The 18,847-nt window shown below is 48.7% G+C and overlaps 1 protein-coding gene across 1 annotated transcript; it reads left to right on the plus strand.

Moving 5' to 3' along the window:
- The first annotated feature begins 250 nt into the window (after window positions 1–250).
- On the plus strand, window positions 251–10,847 carry c3h19orf47 (chromosome 3 C19orf47 homolog). The gene is made up of 8 exons (XM_069187817.1): window positions 251–350; window positions 1,728–1,815; window positions 2,644–2,758; window positions 4,515–4,596; window positions 5,877–6,005; window positions 6,399–6,545; window positions 7,383–7,459; window positions 9,849–10,847. The coding sequence occupies exons 1-8, from the start codon at window positions 332–334 to the stop codon at window positions 10,350–10,352; spliced, it is 1,161 nt and encodes a 386-aa protein (XP_069043918.1). The 5' UTR covers window positions 251–331; the 3' UTR covers window positions 10,353–10,847.
- Window positions 10,848–18,847: the final 8,000 nt, after the last annotated feature.

Genomic DNA, 18,847 nt, shown 5'->3' on the forward strand with positions numbered 1-18,847 from the left:
TTATCAGTATTAATGGTTTTGGTAGTATATTTAGTTACAATACACACATGTACAAAAGGTATACAGCAAATCTCTCAAGCTACCACAAACAGAAAGTAATCGTAAGGATTCTTGAGCTACAAAGAAGAAAGTGCGTAAGAAGAGCTCGGAGAACCAGAGCACATGACACCCTGACCCTTAACAAAGAGGACACGATCCGGACCTGGTTCAGACTTCTCTTAATCGGTACAGCGTTCGGGCTCCGGTCGGCTTTTTCCGTCGTCAGTCCCGAACCCGCCTTTCCCGGATATTACGTAAGCAATCCACCGGACGCAGCTGTTGTTCAACAAACATGGCGTCGGTTACAACAGGTGAGTGAGTGGGCTTGTATTTCTTTTCTTTGATTGATTGATTTTTATCCGAGTGAATGTGAATATGTCTGAAAGAGAAAAAGGTCTCGATCTGTCCACTAAGAGGAGGAAACGAGGGACTGGCTTGAACTCTCATGTTGTAGGATCTGCGATGAGTTTCTGGAGTTGAGCACTTAAACTCCCCCCGGCTGTTCTAATTCATCTCTCTGCTCTGGTTGAGGGACTGTGCGGGGCTCAACTTCACCGGACACACAGCAACAGCTGCACGGTGCTTTTAGCTCTCGGGTCCACCTTGAACTGAGGGATTGGAGCGGAGTGAAGCTCATTAGTGAATTAAATACAAGACCGTAGGGTTGTCTAGTCACCTCTCTTGTTGGTACGGAACTTGTGGCCGGGAGATGTGGTCATGTTTTCCACGCCATGCGGGACACAGTATTTTCCAAAGGAATCTCAGTTTACTGATTTGTTTTCTGTCTTTGGGTGATAAATGCAGTACACTGTGTGTGTAAATGCAATAATCGTGTATTTTGAAACGGAGTAGCCAGATTCCCTTTCAGTTTGATTAAATTCGGAGGGGTGTGCTGCAGTCTGGGTGTGAGTCACAGGCTGCGGGGCGGTGGACACGAACGCGTGTGTTCTGTGTAAAAATCGACATCTCTTATGTTGGACCGGTACCGCCCATTTATAACGATGTCCTTCCTGAGATCGTTTGCTCTCGATTTAGTTGAATAATTCCCAGTGTCCCGAGATCGCGTAGTCGGGGATCGGTTTGAATTACTGTACGCCCTCAGTAATCCCATGTTCAAGTAATCATAGTATAATAACGTATTTTTCGTGTTCTCTGTGTAGGCGTGCCCTACAATAAGACTATGGTGAGGCATCCCTGGTCCTGGAGAGCCCCAGTCCTCCCTTCATTTACCAAAACTCTGCTATCTGTTTGAATTTTGGCTACTGAAGCAGACAATCCATCCAGTTAATTAGTTCCGGCACCATTTGTCGTGAAAGTATCAGCACCCTGTAACTTGCAAGGAACGCATCTGTCCATTCCTGACGACTGAACTGATCCAAACTCGTGTTTCAGGTTCCAGATTGAAAGTTTAAGGGTGACCTGTAGACCTGCTGGATTGTTGCTCTCTGGGACCTGGGGTGTCCAGCTGTGAAGTAGTGTGTCTCTCAATGCTCTTGAGCTCATTTTACCAGCTGTAGTTCATCAGACGTCAGAATACAAACATCTTAAATTCAGTCTGGTTACCTTTTAGTTTTATACCCCTTCCTGCAGCCGATTTGTCTATTATTAGAAAGCTGTGTTAGCATTTCTCTCTCAAGAGCTGCAAAGTCTGGCTTTTGTAAGCAGATTGCACACTCCTCTTTCTCCAGCTACATCCGAGTGGATTCAGTTCTTCAAAGACGCAGGAATCCCCCCAGGCCTGGCGGTGAACTATGCCGTCTCCTTTGTGGATAACAGGTAGGACTGGGGATCTGTGCCCCTTTTACTGGGCTGCTCTTTACTCAAGGACTCACTACTCAAAATAATCCTTCAATTTTGGTAAGCAAAGTGTTTTACCAGGTTGGCCATTTGGGCAGGAAAGGCTGGTTGTGTTCTTCATATTTGTCTTTGTTTTACCCTCCATTAACATCTGATGTGAAAAGAATGCAGTCTGTGGCCTGGCTGACACAGATATGCTGTCTTATCACCTCAGCTGGTGCCATGAGCCAGGCTTCAGCAAATGACAGTCTGTGGTACTGTATCAGACCCGGGCTGGTGTGGAATGCAAACCCTAGACCTCTCATTGTGATATATAATTATAATGTGCATTTTGATTCAAACCGGGGTTTGAATCCGAGTCTTCTACCCAATCCCATGCTTGGGCATGGGTGTTTAGTTTGGGGGAAAAGAAACGTCATTGAAAGGAAGAAACCTCCTGCCATAAGGGTTCTTTTAAAGGACAGATTTGGTAGAAGAAATGCTTAGTTACTATAATAATAATAATAATTGCTCACACTTATATAGCGCTTTTCTGGACACTCCACTCAAAGCGCTTTACAGGTAATGGGGACTCCCCTCCTCCACCACCACCAGTGTGCAGCCCCACCTGGATGATGTTGATGCCTCTTTGCTGTTATTGTGTTTTCAGTAATTCATCTCTGGATACAAGAAAGTAGTTTTTCATTTTTGGCATCTTACGTCTGCTGTTAAAATCTATAAGATTAGAAGACTCTTATTCCAATGGGAAATGTAATGATTTTTGCTTCTGTGGTTGAAGCCCCTGCATCACTCTGTCTGTCTCCCCAGGATTCAGAAGAACATGCTGATGGACCTGAGCAAAGAGATCATGATGGATTTGGGCATCACCGTGATCGGCGACATCATCGCTATCCTGAAACACGCCAAGTTGGTTTACAGGCAGGTGAGCACTGCGCTGCCGGAGCCGAGAGGCTCAGACGGGCCCACAGAGGAGCGCCCCCTGTCCGCGTGGGCCGGGACCTCACACTGCTCTTCTTTTGGGCAGACTGTGTTCTCGGCTTGCCTCTGCACACTCACAGCTCTTCACTGCACTCTGGGCATGTGCAATAATTCCTTCTATCCAGGAAGTTCCAGAAGAGCTTTACATACAGGAGGGAGACTCACTGCATCCCTTGCTGAAGGGCACAACTCCTCTCTGAGTCTGACTTTTAATTTTCCTTTGTGGGACCCCAGGGGAAGTCCATTGCTGACCGTAAAAAATTTAGAGAAGGTTCCTGGGCTTGGTCAGTATGATTGTTTCCTTTTCTAGACATTTGTTAGAACATGGGGGCACAACCAGATTCTCCTCCTTAATCTCCCCTGGACACTGGCCAGGCTCCCTGCTGGTCCCTCTCTATTTTCACCCCTTGCTCTCAACATTCATACCTAAAAATGGAAACGGCTTCACCCTTCCCTGACGTGTCTGTTCTTTTAATAGTCTGTAGACACTTCGCCTGTGATCTGTGGATCAGGCAGCCTGTGGGTCCTTTCAGGCTGCAAAGTGAAAATCTAACCCTTTCACTCCTGTTATTCCTCCATATCTCCCAAGCTTGCAGTTTTTGATGTAGGCTTTTAACTTATTTCTGCATATTATCATTGCAAGGGGATGAGGGTCAGGGCTGTCTGGCCTATAGGAATGTGCCACAGACGGAGCAGGAGCTCCTAACTTTGAGCTGCTCTTGGTTCAAGTGACACAGGCTGTGAGTTTGTTTCCTGTGATAAATAGCAATAGACTGTTTAGTAGTTCATCTGTTTTTTCACAAGTTGTGCCTGGTCTTCACAAGTCTAAACCAATATTCTGTTATTCCTAGGAGGTCAGGGGGAGAAGAGTGGTTACGTTTATGAGGAGGTTTAGGGACAATATAGTGTACAGCCCAGAGTGGAATTTAATCTGGACACCAGGGTTAACACCCCCTCTGTTACAATTGGTGCAGTGTTACTGTCCAAGTGGCCTGAGCCTTGGTTAAATGTCTCATCTGGAGGACCGCACTTGGTACAACATGCTCAATGCATTTTGCAAAGGAACAAGTAAAGGTTCATTCCATGCTGAAAAGAGAACAAAAGTAGCAGCATTTTGGCTGTGGAGCGTTCTTAGGGGTTGACGCCTGAAGGAGGCTTCACGGCCTAAACATTGTTTCTTTTCTTCTCTTATCAGCGTAGAATAAACCTTGACTTTTTCCTTTGCTGCCAATGCATGCTGTCACAGCTACCTACTTGAAGTAATTATTTAATTTTTTTCCCCAACCCCACAAAATTGATTCCAGAACATGTGAAGCTCACCACTTGCTCATACTGTTTTTTCTCTGCAGACATCATCATCATCAGTTAAGACAATATGTGTGTGTGCATTATTTTTGTGTGAGGTTGTGGTACGTGAAAAAGATGCTATAGATGCATAGCTATATATCTATAAAGTCTATTTCAGGATCTCTGGTGAGGCAAGAACCCAGAGGCACAAATGTGAATTATGATTAGAAAAGTTCTTTACACAAAGAGTAGGGGGTGTGTGATACAAGATGTTATTATGAAATGGATTATCTTCTTGTTTTCAACGGTTACTGTAGCTTGATATGACCCTGGCAGCAATTAACATCTGGAAGCCAAGCATACAAAATGAGTTGACTAATGTCTCCTTTGCCTGTCCTTTGCCTTTCTCACAGGATATGTGCAAATTGGCCACTGAAGCAATATCGTCGGGCCAGACGAGTGTCCAGGCTGAGCTGCGGAGAACAGCCAACACCCGTGAGTATTGCCTGTGGCATGCAGTACTGCCTGAGAACGTCTGAGCTCGGCTGTACCAGATCAGCATATTTCTTTCGTATTTATTTCTGAGCACGGTCAGCATATTTCTTTCAGCAAGAAGTTAGCCTTCCTGCCTTGCTGTGGGTTTTTCTTTATTGATGCTAAATTGTCATCAGCACAGTAACACCTTGATATGGGCGAGTTCAGTATTCCCCTTTCTGCTTATTCGCGCAAAATTTTTAGTGACCATTTTTTCCACTTTCACATCAAATTAGCCTGTTCAGTGTTGAGCACAGTAAATGCAGGTCCCTCTTCCAAAGCATCTTCACCTCATGCATCTAGTTCACCCGACCTGCAGCGGCCTCTGTAGCAAAGGCACAGCTGGGTTAACAAAGGGTTAATTTGTTTAGGTAGTAGTGCATCCTGGATTATTCTTTATGAAGTTTCATTCAGGAAAGATGTGTCTTGTGTGTAGACCTGTTCTCAGGTTAAAGCGACCAAGTGCTCCGAAATAACATTACAGAATTCCATGGTCCCCTAAGATCTCGTGTGTCTCGTGGAAAATAAGAGGGAATTTGGTGAACCATAGGAGCAGGGGAGTGAGTGTCTGAGTGGATAATTTGCTTCCTTGTTTTTACTTTGCTGTAGTAAATTCATTCCAGTATAGTAGCACTGCCTTTATGATGATAACACAATGTAAAGGGCTCTACTAAGAATGGGGAAAAAAAATAATACAGGGTAAGCTATTACATCATAGGGATCTAATATATTTGTTAACACATGCAATGACATGAATTTTAGGGGGGAAACGATGGTTATTACGTTTCCAGTGCACGTTTTCATCAAGAATATGTTACTACCAGTAATTACTAGCAGCATTTCTGAAATTACTAACAATTGTAACAAAATCTTTCCATGGCAAATGTAAAGTTTCGAGAGCCAATACCAGTACCTTTTGCAGGATGATTCCATGATTAGGCTATAACAAGAAAGAAATATTTTATTTCCAATTAGCAAGATCGACCATGTGACTGCATCCAGTTTGTACGAGTCAGGAAACTGAACTTCAGTAAAACATGTTGTCTTGTATTTGTCAGTTTCATGAAAATATTTAGAATGCCTCATTCTGAATCACAGACAATGATGGCAATATGGCACTACACATACATTGTCACCTCATCTGTTGTGTCGGGGGTGTAACCCTTTTAATCTTTGGGGAAAAATCTCGTTCTGCCTCTGGGCTTCTGTTCACCTTCTCTCGCCTGCTCCCCCCCCCGCAGCTGCCACACGCATGATCGCCAACAGCCTGAGCCGCGAGTCCCCCCCTGGCACCCCCGTGCGCCGGCCCGACAACCGCCAACTGTCTGTCACCGTGTCCAACAAGCAGGCGGCGAAGAGCACCAAAGCAGGTAATGTGCCCCCCGCCCCCCGCCCCCCCACTGCCAGCTCTCTCCAGGCTGTGCTGCAGGTACAGTCGAGCTGCTGGTCCTTCCCAGGATGCCCTCGGAGAAGTCCTAGGTCACTGCAGAGCGCCGTGCGAGGGGTGTGCTCTCCTGGGGAACCTGCAGCTTTGAGCAGGGCGTTGCACACAGTTCAGGTCTGCATGAAACCCGGGGGGGTGGTTTCTGTACCGGGGGCGCAGGGCTGTGAAAGATCCATGCAGCTCGTTCAAGCTCCCGCACAGTGGCTGAGCCGACTCCACTCCTCCGCGCTGAAGCCCAGCGCTCCTGGCGAAGGTTTCTGGGGGTGCGAGTTGTAGCCGTGCCGGACGGCTTAGTGATTCGGAACGCGTGTTTCGGCAGTGCTGTCCCGTCCGGCTGATGAAGGCCCAGCTGTTGCTGTGAAGAGGCGCCGCGTCACCGCGGAGATGGAGGGGAAATACATCATCAACATGCCCAAGGGTACCACGCCCCGCACCAGGAAGATCCTGGAGGAGCAGGCGGAGAGAGGTAGGACAGCATGACTTTATGCAGAGAGTTGTGTGAGTCTGGAGCGCATTCCATAGATTAAAGATGTTAATTATTTCAGACGAAGGAGTCGGCATTGCGGGTCATTAAGCTTTTGAGCAAGATGTGCCCGTTTGCCTCCTGTCATGTGTAACTTTTTTGTTCCAATGTTTACACTGTGGCAGCACAAAACCAGGTACCAAATGAAGCAGACAGAAACATGTCAGTATGTGATGCTCTAACCTTGCAGGGCCTGATGCAGACAATTACTGCAAGTCTTTTCTACATTAACGATGTGCCACAAAAAGGAATTTTGTGTATAAGCTAAAATAACATTAAGGTTTTTTGTGAAAGGTGGTAGGTAGAAATTAAAACGTTTCTGCCTCTTTATGATTAATTTAATGTTTTTATAGTGCTAATGGGTGGATCTGGTGTTTCATTGGAGAGAGCAGCATTTAGATTTTGAGTATGTGAATTTCATTTACAATGAAATGTGTAAAAATTCTGAGAATACTTGTGCACTGAAGAACTGTATTGTGGGAGCCTGTCTTGGCAGGATGGTGTCTGTCTTCTTTCTGTCTATATAGGATGCAACTTTGATGCAGCAAAATTCTCTGTTTGAAGCTGAAAAATAGAAATCAAAATGCACGCTCCCATCTAGAGAAATGTGACAAACCAGGTGTTTGTAAATCGAGAGGTGGATGTCCCTGAGAGGAACGCGAGTCAGCCAGCTGTTCTGTTGTCACCCATCCCTCGGCTGCAAGGCTGTGTTTGGAAGCTAGAGGGAGCAGTAGTGCCGATGCTCTCCTTCGCTGACCTGGTGTCCTCCTCTCCCTACAGAGAAACGTCTTCTTCGCACTTCGGTCTTCGAGCGGCTCGGAGCGGAGTCGAAAGCAGACACCACCACAGGCAGCAAGGTAAGGCTGGAGCTGAACGGCACACCGGCCACTGTGTCCAGAGCATCGCAGCCCTGCGGACAAGAGAACAGGCTCTTTAAGCAACGTTAGGAGAAATTTGGGTGGCAGAAGTGTCCACTTACTGATACATCCGCGTAAACCAGATGTGCACGGCTTAGATTTTTGTGTATTTGATGTGTATTATGGAATGCATAGCAGTGAAAATTTTAAAAACTTAGACTGAGAGGTGGATAAGAAACTATTGCACTGACCTTTAAGAGCTGGCAGGATAGCCTACCAAGCATGAAAGACAATGAGAATTCCAAGTAGGTAGCTGCATCGGCATGCATAGGCTACAGAGGGACAAGAAAAGAGACAACATGTTTCGGCTGTGGAATAAGGCTCTGGATTTGTGGATTTACCTGAAGAAGGCTCCACAGCCGAAACGTTTTGTCTCTTTTCCTTTCAGCATGGAGTAAACCTTCACCGGTTCCTTCACAATAAGAATGTTTGTTTAAAGTGAACACCTGATCTCTTTCTCTTGACTGCGTGTTCCGGGTGTCTCTTGCATTTCGATCCAGAAGCTATCAAGAAGGGCCCTGAATTGTGTTGTATTTGAACTGGGTTTGAAAAAAGGAAGCCCGATACATTCCTGACCTGCCGGGGGTCCCAGTTGGGGATGAGTGGCTTGCGGAAGTGTGCAGAAGGGATGAATTAGTGATGAGCTGTTCCACTCGCCTTCACCCGGCCTGTTCCCGCATCTCCCCGGCACGCTCCTGTCCGAGTTCCTTTCCTCTTTTTCTGAAAGTGGTATCCGTCACGCAGTCCGTGTTCTCTCCACGTGGGCTTCGATTCCCTTTCACAGCAGCAAGTGGTTTGAGATATGCAGATATGCTGTGAATAAAATGAGTACTCGGAGAGTAATTGGGAGCTTCTTTTCACGTGTGTGTTTTTGTCGGGATGCTGTAGCATGCCCCTCCAGCCTGTTCTCCTCGGAGCAGAAAGTGGGATGGTGGTGTTGAGCTGCTGTTCATTGACCCTTTGTTTCAGTGTGTCTAGGTAGGTCCCTAGCCTTCAGCTAGAGCTTCTCTCGTGTTAAATCGCAGTGTTAAATGCCTCCTGACCCAGGGGAGCAGACACAGCTGCTGGACTGCTGAGTGGTTTGTCAGCTGTTCACTCCAGATGTGGCTCCTCGATTACCTTCGCTGGTGAAATTTCCGGCTCAGCTCTCTGTAAATGCAGACAAAGCATTGATACTGACCCTGCAGTGATCATATTACCTAGAGAACATCTTAAGATTTCGTTTTCTGGTCAAATGTATTGGACATCACAAATGGCTGTCTTAAGTGTTTTTCGTATTAGAAATCGAAATCGGCAGCAAATCTGGAGCGGAACGTTTTTAAGCAATTCGTGTTCTTGTGAGTTCTGTCATAAAAGCTGCCATCACTGCATGATTCTGTAGGAGGCATAGGAAAACACTGCATGACGGTAACTCAGCACTGAGCTAGCCCATCTCTCACTTTCTGTTCACAAGCACATTCTGAATACATGTGGTGTCTTTTAGAGCTTGAGAGTGTTGAGCTGAAAGTGTTTGTGCAGCCAAAGGATTGCAAATTTCTCTTCTTTGTCAAGTCCATGGCGTACAGTTGAACAGACGACTCGGTGCTTTGTTACTTACAAGGGGCACAGAATGGTTTGATCTGGGTGACAGCCCACCTGCCTCACAAAAGCCCTGCTTGAGCTCAATGTTTGCTTTAGGGAAAACAAAAACACTCTTTTGTCTAGATATAAGAGAAGGCATGTTATTTCTGTTTCGGTCACGGCCCGTTTGCCATCACCTATCGCCTATCCCCCTGGAGTTTTCTGAAAATTATCCTGCTTGCTCCTATCAGGCGACAGCTTTCAAAAACGGGGCGCAGAGCTTGCATGTCCCTTTCCAGGGCTGCACACTGCTGTGAGGCGATGTATTGTGTAGGGCACATGGAGGTCCTAGCACCTCACATGCAGCCTCCAGTCCACTTCCCTGCACTGCAGCCTTCTGTTTCAGCACTCTCAGCTCCAGGCACTCAATTAGCCACTGCCTGGACAGCCTCCAGCTGCTGGTTAGCAGGAAAACATTAGCAGCAGCTTCTTGTCGAGAGAACAAAAGCACAGAACGCGCAGCAATAGCTGCCACCCAGGTTTTTTCCTCTGTTCGTCCGAGGCTTTGCAAAAAAGGCAGCAAATAAGCCTAATTAAGTGGAAGTGATTTCGGTAAACTGACGTGGAAGAGCAGTGACGCATCGGTGTGAAACGGGCTTTGGGGCTTTCGGTTTCACCCGTCCCGAGGTGGTTGTCCGCTGTGGCGCAGCTGCAGGCTTGCCCTTGACCGCGACCTCTCCCTTTCCCTGACCACGTGCTTCTCTGCCAGCCCACAGGCGTGTTCAGCCGGCTAGGGGGAGCCACAGCGGAACACGAGGAAGAAGACGGGGACTCCGACAAGCCGGGGGAGAGCGACGACGAGGGCTCTGTGCTGCAGTACGCCGGGGTCCTAAAGAAAGCGCCCCGGTCCCTCAAGAGGGCGGCCCCTTCTGCCCAGGCACCCAAACCCCGGACTGCTGTCCCAGCTAAACGCACCCCCATCACCCTGCGCCGCCTGGGCAAGCCCCCCAGCGCCCCAACCTCCTCCTCCTCCCCCCAGGAGCCCCCCGCCAAAGTCAGCGTGCTGCAGAGACTGGGCAAGGCCTCCGCCCCGCAGGCAGACACGCAGGACAGCCGCGTCACCAGCACCAAGAGCAAAGGCTTCACCGTCACCATCAACCGGGCAGCCAGCAGCGCCAAGGTGAGCAGCAGCACGGGGGAGTGCCAGGGGGCACAGATGGACAATGCTGGCACTGTCAGCGTCTTCAAGAGGCTGGGCACCAAGAAAACCTAACCCCCCCCCCCGACCCCCTGTCCGGCAGCGCTGCAGGTTCCGGTCTGTTGTGAACGAGCGCCAGTTGTTTGTGTGGTTTTTAACAAAAAAAATATCCGATCAAGGACTTGGACCTTCATCTTAATCCCGGCCGCTGCGATGCGCGCACACCTCGGGGGGCTTCGGGGTGACTCCGGCATCGGCACCCCATCCCACGCCAGTCGGAGACGGGGGGTCTGTAGACCCGGGGAACATCCGTCTGCATGTGTGACTGGCTTGCGGGGCCAGGAGAGGCCTGTGCCGTCGGGGGTGGGCCGATCAGCCCTCAGCAGGCAGACGGGGCCGATCAGTATTCTGGACAGCCCAGAGCAGCGGAGCGTCGGTGCGAAGCAGTGTTTGGGTTCTTGGGTAAACTCCAGTTTTTATTGTAAACAATAAGACATGGTCTTTTTTTTTTTTAAAGTGTCAAGGTATCCAGATTTCTGCCTGTGTTCTTAAAGAAAACCCTTTCTAAGCCCCTGAGCTCCTGTGTTTTGTTCTCCTCGCGCGCCTCTGCTGCCGGCTGTGCTGCTCCGGGTGCGAGGGCCGCTGCCTGCGTGCGCCGAAGAGGCAGGAGCCGTGCGGACAGCAGGGCCGCTGTCTCGGGGGGGGGGCGGGGCTGTTGCTGAGCACTGCACTTTCACGCAGTGGAAGTTGCATGAGTGGCTCAGTAAGGACAGTCCATCATACATTACATCGGTTCTGAAGGCATTAGCAGAAATTTAAGATGGACTAAATTTTACCTTATTAGAACAAATTTAAAGGTAAGTTAAACAGAATTTTGGGATTTAGGAAGAAAGAGTCATGCCTTTTGGGGAATCTGGAAGCTGCATCTGATGGCCCGCCTCTCCTCTCACAGTGCCCAGTGAGGCAGCTCCTCAGACTGCAAGCCAGCTTTCCCATGTGCTCAGTGCACAGTGGAACATATTGCTCTGCTTTTTAAGTTCACCACTGGTCACATTCTGCTCCTTCTAGTATCAAGTCTTACTGCTTCAGCAGCAGGGCTTCTGATTGCCTCCTGTCTGAGACGTGTTCCCATTGGCTTTAGTATGCTGTCTGTGGACACATTTCTGTGCCATATGGGAAAGTACTGAAGTGCCCTTTTGTGAAAGAAAACCTTGTGCTCAGGGCCGTGTCCACATTAAATCAGCTGTCTGCCCCAGCAGGGAGGAGCTCCCACGTGCCCAGTGCTGGGCAAGAAGAGTGAGGAACTGTTGCGCTGCACTGCTCTGCGCTCAGGGCCACCTCGGCTGCTAGCCTGACACTGTTTTTAAACTTTGCAATGTGGAGAGCGAAGGCGCTCCCATTTTGAGCATTTCAACAGCTTCCCTCCTGGCCGCACAGCTCGGCGCTGGCCGGTCTGAGTGCGCTGGCCTTGTGCAGTTGGCAGGCAGCGGGCTCGTGAAGGGGGTCCGCGCGGGTGCTGTGCTGGACTTGGAAGCATTGCAGGAGAGCCGAAACAGATGTGAGGGTCGTCACAGCCCATCGTTTGCTTAAAATACTGGGTTACAGTTAGGGGTTTGCAGACTGATCAGAAATATGCATGCTGTGTGGTGGGCAGGAAGGTCTGGTGTGTGGTGTTTTGGGAATTCCCCAGCTCTCCAGTAGCTTTTCCTGAAGCTTTATTCCTCAGTGCATCTGCTCATGGTGGGTAATCTGGGGCCGTCGGTCAGTGGCCTGTCAGAGCCCCATTCTGAGGGATTCAGAATGCTTTCATGTCTGCAGAAGGCGTTGGAAGTACTGTCGTGTGTGCTGTCGAGAGAGCCAGGCGAGAGCATCAATTTTAGATGAGCTGCAGTCTGGAAGCTGACGAGCCGATGTCATTTCCAAATGATTCAGATGACTCATGAGCTCCTGTCAAAGCTGAAGCCTGGAGAGAAAGTCGTCCATTAACTTCAGACACTGGAGCGCAAAGAAAATTGGATCCACCCACTGTGCAAGATGCCAGTGTTGCTGCATTTTGCTGTAGTGTTGAAGAGAACTGAGCAATATTTGCCAGGCACTTTTGCAGTGAGCTGGGCACTTTGATGGCGATAATTCTGTTAAGAATTCTTTAAATCCTATTAATATTAACCCTTTGGGATGTGTAGGTGTAATCTTCAGTTTTGTACCATTGTGTGTAATAGCACTGTAGTGGTGGTGCAAGCTCGCACCAGGGTAGCTGCTGGAATTGGGGAGTCCTGGAGCTCTGAGGCTGCATCCGGAGAATTTGCACCCAGCTCCCCAAGAGCAAACTGCTGGCTCAATTATTCTGCCTTCTGACCCAGGTCTTCACATGTTGTCTAATGAAATTCTTAGCCATGTGCAGCTCCTCTGTGCAGTGACACCTGCTGGTAGCGAATTGTACTGCTTGCTTGCTTGCCTTTACCTCATTGGTTCTTGCACTCCAGATCAAAATTCATTGAAGTAGGTCACAGGTTTAAAGAACCTAGGATATAATTTTCTTTCACTCTATAGTTTATAATATATTTTAATTTCACATGAAAATTAGAAAAAGTTGAAAATTGTTAAGTTTATATTTTAAGTATACCTTAAAAAAACCAAGGTTTGACTAAATGAAGTAGTTGTACTTAGATAATACTTTATTAATCCCGTAAGGAAATTGATTACTTAAGTGCCTGAGTTTAATATGTATTTTCAGTATACCTTGTGAAAAATCTAGCTCCCAAAGTTAAGAACCACTGCCCTAGGGAAATCGACGACTGAGAGAGACTACATGCCAGGTGAGGCCAAATGACCCATCCAGCCTGTTTGGTGGTCATTAGATAATTGGTCCAGGATCTGGGTCTCATCCAACAATTTCTTGAAAGAAGCTGGGGTATTGTTTTCACCAATGTGGCTTGCTTAATGCCTGCACAACTCTTTGCGTAAGAAGTGCCTCCTGTTCCCAGATTTAGACGTACATCTACTTGTGTCTTCTGTTTTGGGATTTACTTCTCATTTTCAAGAAATCTACTCCCTTGAGTTTCAAGAGTCTTTGAGGATTTTGAGAACTTGTATCAGGTCCCCTCATAATCATCTTCCTTGAAGACTAAAGAGGTTCTTTTCCTTCAGCAGTTCTGATCTGTGAACTTAAGTTACAAAGTACATCAGGATCTATCACATACATATGTATGAGGAAGAGCAGTGGTCCTAATACAGATCCCAGCAGTACTCCACTCACCCCAGACTGAGTATTCACCCACTAATCTGTACTGTTTTCTATTGAATAACCAATTCTTAATCTAAACAATCATTTTCCTTGAATGCCTATTGCCTTTAATGTGAGAATTAATCTTTTGTGAAAGACCTGATCAAAAGACGTCTTAAAATCTAAATACACCAAAACATAAGCCCTAAAAGCTCTGAACAGGCCTGTAGTGCCAAGACCTACCTTTTTTAAATCCATATGAGGGTGTTATTTCCAGATTCGTGATCCTCTAGCTCTGAACTTTAATTCCTTAAGGTTACATGTACTAGGGGTCAGACGTAATGGTCTTTAATTGCTTTAATTGCTTGTCCTTTCCTTGGATGGGTACAGCATCAGCAATTCCCTAGTCTTTGGCTGCTGCCCCTGTGTTAATGGCTTCTGAATAGCGTCGCTTGTTTCCATGGGTACAGTTGGTAAGGTAACATCAGGCCCTGGGGTTTCATTAATCATGAGTGCTTATAGTACCTGAAGCCTCTTCTGTGCTTATTACTAATTATTCAGCACAGAACCTTGTCCTCCTGCAGCCTGAGGCATGTTGTTGACTTCTTCCTTGCTGAACACCTGAGTGAAATACTTTAGTAAATCAGCCCCTTTCCTCGCTTCGTCTAGGTTCTTGAATGTTTCCATTATCGTTGCTGATGTGTTTTAATTCATGCTTATAGTGCTATAGTGCTTAAAGAATGTTTTATTATTAATTTTAGCCTCCATTACAGTAATTCTTTCCATCTCTCTTGGCCTTTCTAATATCCTTTTACCTCTGCTTGGAAATTCACTGTACTCCTTTCAACTGGATTCTGTTTTTAATTATTTGCTAAAGCACTCTTTTCCCTTATTTTTCCTAACTGATTTGTTGAACCAGCTGGATTTTTTTTTTTAGCTTTCAATTTGCTGACTCTTGGGCTACATCTGTTCTGCGCTTCAAGCGGAATTGTTTCAGACTGTTGCTGTCCATCTCCCGCTGACTTCATATCCATCCTGTCCCATTATACTGCTCTTAGACTCTGCTTCATTCCTTCAGTCTGCTTTCCTGAATAAGTAACCTTCTGATCTGGATGCAGCCTGTACTTCAAAGCACACTGTGTTATAAGCACAATTTCCTGATGGTTCTCTCACCTCTGTTGGCCTGACTAGGTCTTGAATGTTTGGGGAAAATGTTGTTATCCTTGTTAACCACAGTGTGTGTTGGACACAAAGGGACATGGTCCCAGGGGGCAGTGTTTTTGGGGAGAGCATGCAGTGACCTGTCACTTGGTTTTGGCTAACGCCACTCTGTACCATCTCTGTGGGTAAGGCAGGGCTCTTCCGCTGGCTAATGTGTGGGTAGGTGACGGGCTGTTCCTGTGCCGGTGTGGAAATAACAGAGCATGGTTACAGTTCTGGTTCCGATGAGCTGCTTTTGTGTGTTTTGTAATAATTTTCCCATGTCGACAGGAGCCTTGTGTGTGCGTGTGCGTGTACATAAACAGACCATTTAAGCTGTGTGTCATTGTGTACCTTGTCACATACAGGAACAAGAATGAAAAGAAACCTGAAGTTCACATCCGAGCGAATTCACCTTGACAAGCCTCTGGTTGCTAGGCAACAAGCCGACAGTGGGGAAGGGGGAGGCCAGGTGATTGCTCTGGTGCTCCTGCCAGCGATGTCTTCGAGGCAAACAGCCCCATTCTCGCTCAAATTCCGATTCTGAGGGCTTGTTTTACAATTCAAGAGCCCGGTGATTTTCTTCATCAAGCCCGCTGCCTCTGATTCTCCACGAGCGTCCGGGCGAGACTGGGTGGGCTGTTTGTATGTGAAAGCTGTTCAGCGCAAAGAAAACGAAGCCTTTGTTTAGAACACGGGAGCTGTTTTTTTTTTTTTTAATCGCACACTCCCTCCTCCGCCCCTGTCCACTGGACGGTTGGCATGCTGACTGCTTGCACGTCCAGCCCGCAAAGCAAGGCGCACACGCTGACCCTTGTTGACCCTGGACACCCCGGGGTTCTGGGAGTGGCAAAGCTGCTGTGGTCCTTACTTGCTCCTGTCACTCTGCTGATGCTATTTTTATCATCGCTATGGTAACACCCCATTTCAAGGGTGAGAGGAAAGATTGCTTAAGGTGAACGTACTTACAAGGAGCTACGGGGCTTGTAACGGAGGAGGGGAATTCAGTAGCTCCTACACTGTCGTTACCCAGAGCACACAGGCACACAGGCCGGGGCTGTAGACAGTTTAATTCCGCAAAGCGCTCTGCTGTGGAGTGAGATCCGTGTTCTTTGACTCCAAGAATGGGGATGTCTCCAGGGTGTGGAAGGGGATGTGAATAAGGAGGGCAAGAACTAGCTGCACCTTTGACCAGTGTTTGGCCCCCATTGTGGGGAAGCAGATGTTTTCATGTTGGATTTTGATCGGCACTTTGATTTCATTAGAAGTTTGTGTTCTTGCTTTCTTTCTTTTTTAACCCAGTCTTGTGCTTTTTTCAATCCGGTGGCCTTTGTCCCTGCGGCTCTGTCCCTCCTCATGTTTCTGTCCTGGACTTCAGGGTCCCTCAGCTCGTCACAGCCTGGAGCAAATTCTCCTGCAACTCAAAGGCGCAGGAAGATGACAGTCGGACTGCAGGGTTCTTGCAGAATGTGCTGCAATTGCCTCTTTGAAGAATAAAGAGAACAATAATTGTCAGATTCACAGTCAGTTTTAATATTTCAAAGTGTATGATCAGAGCTTGTTTTTGTTTGTATACATCTTCATTCGCTGTGTCTTCTCCTTACTGGCTGAGTAAGGTTTTAGGCTGGAGCAGAGCAGGGATGGGCAGTTCTGCTTTCTTGGGGCAGCACAGGTTTTGTGTTGTTACTGTTGACAGTTTAGGCCAAGGATGCCTGTTTCAGGTCCTGGAGGGTCTGGGCTTCTGCAGCAGGTTTTCAGTGCCTCTGTAAAGCAGCAGCAGCTCTTAAACAGTTTTCTCCAGTGAAGCCAGTCATGAGCTGCTTCATCACCCCACAGATACACCAGCCCTCCAGTCAAGGGCTTGGGGAGCCCTGCTTTAGGCTCTCAATGTTGTCATTGCGAACAAAACTAGTCGTGTTGGGAGAGGGAAGAAAATGAAAGAATGAAAAGGAAAATGTGCTGCGTCAGGCCTCCCTCTCCTTCTCACTTCACAGCAACACCTCTCGCATTTCCCAGTAGGTGATTCCTCCTCCTTGGCGCTTGGTGTGGGAAGTGATCACGTCCTCTAAATTTAGCCAGAGAGAGTTTATTTTTAACTCTGCAAGCTTGGATTTCAGCCTGGGTATTTGCTGTACTCCAAGGGTCTTGACTGTGCTCTGCTCTTCTTGAGTTCCTGGGGCCTCTCCCCTCGAACATGGAGGATTTCCTGCTTTCAGTCCAGCAAGGGGCTTGTGCTCGCTGTTCACTTGAGCAAGGGGCCAGGAGCGGAAATGGAGTTTCCCCCACTGAGTTCCACCCAGCTCCTAGAATGTCGTTACTCAGCATCAGACGGGCCGAAAGCTCTTCTCTAAGTTTGTACCCACTCTCGTGTTCTGGGGGGAATGGCATGAGGTTCAGGAGAAGTCTCAAACCGGACCCTGAACTCAACACTCGAAGGGGCGCCATGAGATCTAGCCGTTTACCCATGATGACTCGGGATGCATGATGCATATTCAGGCTACATGATCTGCAACTGGGCTGGCCGGTCCTGGTCCTGCAGGGTCAGTGTGTCTGCAGCAGGGCTGGCCGGTCCTGGTCCTGCAGGGTCAGTGTGTCTGCAGCAGGGCTGGCCGGTCCTGGTCCTGCAGGGTCAGTGTGTCTGCAGCAGGGCTGGCCAGTCGTGGTCCTGCAGGGTCAGTGTGTCTGCAGCAGGGCTGGCCGGTCCTGGTCCTGCAGGGTCAGTGTTTCTGCAGCAGGGCTGGCCGGTCCTGGTCCTGCAGGGTCAGTGTGTCTGCAGCAGGGCTGGCCGGTCCTGGTCCTGCAGGGTCAGTGTGTCTGCAGCAGGGCTGGCCGGTCCTGGTCCTGCAGGGTCAGTGTGTCTGCAGCAGGGCTGGCCAGTCGTGGTCCTGCAGGGTCAGTGTGTCTGCAGCAGGGCTGGCCGGTCCTGGTCCTGCAGGGTCAGTGTTTCTGCAGCAGGGCTGGCCGGTCCTGGTCCTGCAGGGTCAGTGTGTCTGCAGCAGGGCTGGCCGGTCCTGGTCCTGCAGGGTCAGTGTGTCTGCAGCAGGGCTGTCTGGTCATGAGAAGGGTTACAAGACTAGATGTCGGTAACTAGCTGAACATCAAGATCTCTTCCAGCTGTTTCTTGAAAGTAGCCAGGGTGTCTGCTGGACTCCTTACTGTGACTGTATGTGTACAGTATGTATGGTGGGTTTCTTGGGTATAGTGCCAGCACTCACCTGTGAAATCTTAGTTACAATGAATTAACGAGAGTATCAGAAAGCTGCTTGCATCTTGCTAAGATTTCTCAGTAAGCAAAAAAAAATAAAATCCTTTTATATCCTATAAATCGATCATATTAAATAAAACTGAGACTAGCTGGGGCTTTGCTTGGTGCACCGATGCTTGGAATAATATCCTCTTGCTGTGAAGGCAAAATGGGTTTCACTTCTAATGGGTCGGGCTGTTGAGCGTCGCCGAAACGGCGGAGTTTCCTTGTAAACACGTGCTTTCAGTTTTGTGCGGATTTTGACGGAGGATACGTCCCACCTGAAGGGGGTCGCGTCCCGGTCCTTCGAACCCGAGGCTCCCCCAGCGCGCCTCCGCACAGCCCTCTCCTCTCACCCCACCCGGCCCGCGGTTCCGTCAACAACCCGTTTCAGACTCGAGCCTGAGACGGGCTGTTAACAGTACGCTCTCAGCTTTGCGTGAGGGTGAGGGAGAGAGGCCGTTTGCAAACGAAACCGACAGTTAAAACTTTTTTTTAAATAAAGACAAAAACCAGTTCGTGGTTTATGCCAGAAGCTGGTTGGTTATATGAGGCGTGCGGCAGCCCCGTCTCGTTCGGCAGCAACCCAACACGCACACGCCAGGTAAGAGAGCGGTGACACGGTCCACGGGCGCCTGTCCGCCCCGCGGTGCCTCCTTTCGCGGAAGGAAGGGCGAAGCGCCGCGCCGCGCCCGTGATGCAGTGGCCCCCCGCTCCCCCGGCTCCCACAATGCAGCGCGGGCAGCATCAGCCGCTGTCTGTGGTGCTGAAGCTGAGAGCCGGAGCCGGAGAGCGAGCGCGCAACCCCGACCGTCCTCCCGCATCCTCCCAGCCTCCGGGGGGGAGACCGACCGACCAGCCAGCCAGCCAGCTGCAGCGGCTGAGCGGATTGAAGGACAAAGG

This window comes from Lepisosteus oculatus, chromosome 3, assembly GCF_040954835.1.
Source record: "Lepisosteus oculatus isolate fLepOcu1 chromosome 3, fLepOcu1.hap2, whole genome shotgun sequence".
Taxonomy (NCBI): Eukaryota; Metazoa; Chordata; class Actinopteri; order Semionotiformes; family Lepisosteidae; genus Lepisosteus; species Lepisosteus oculatus.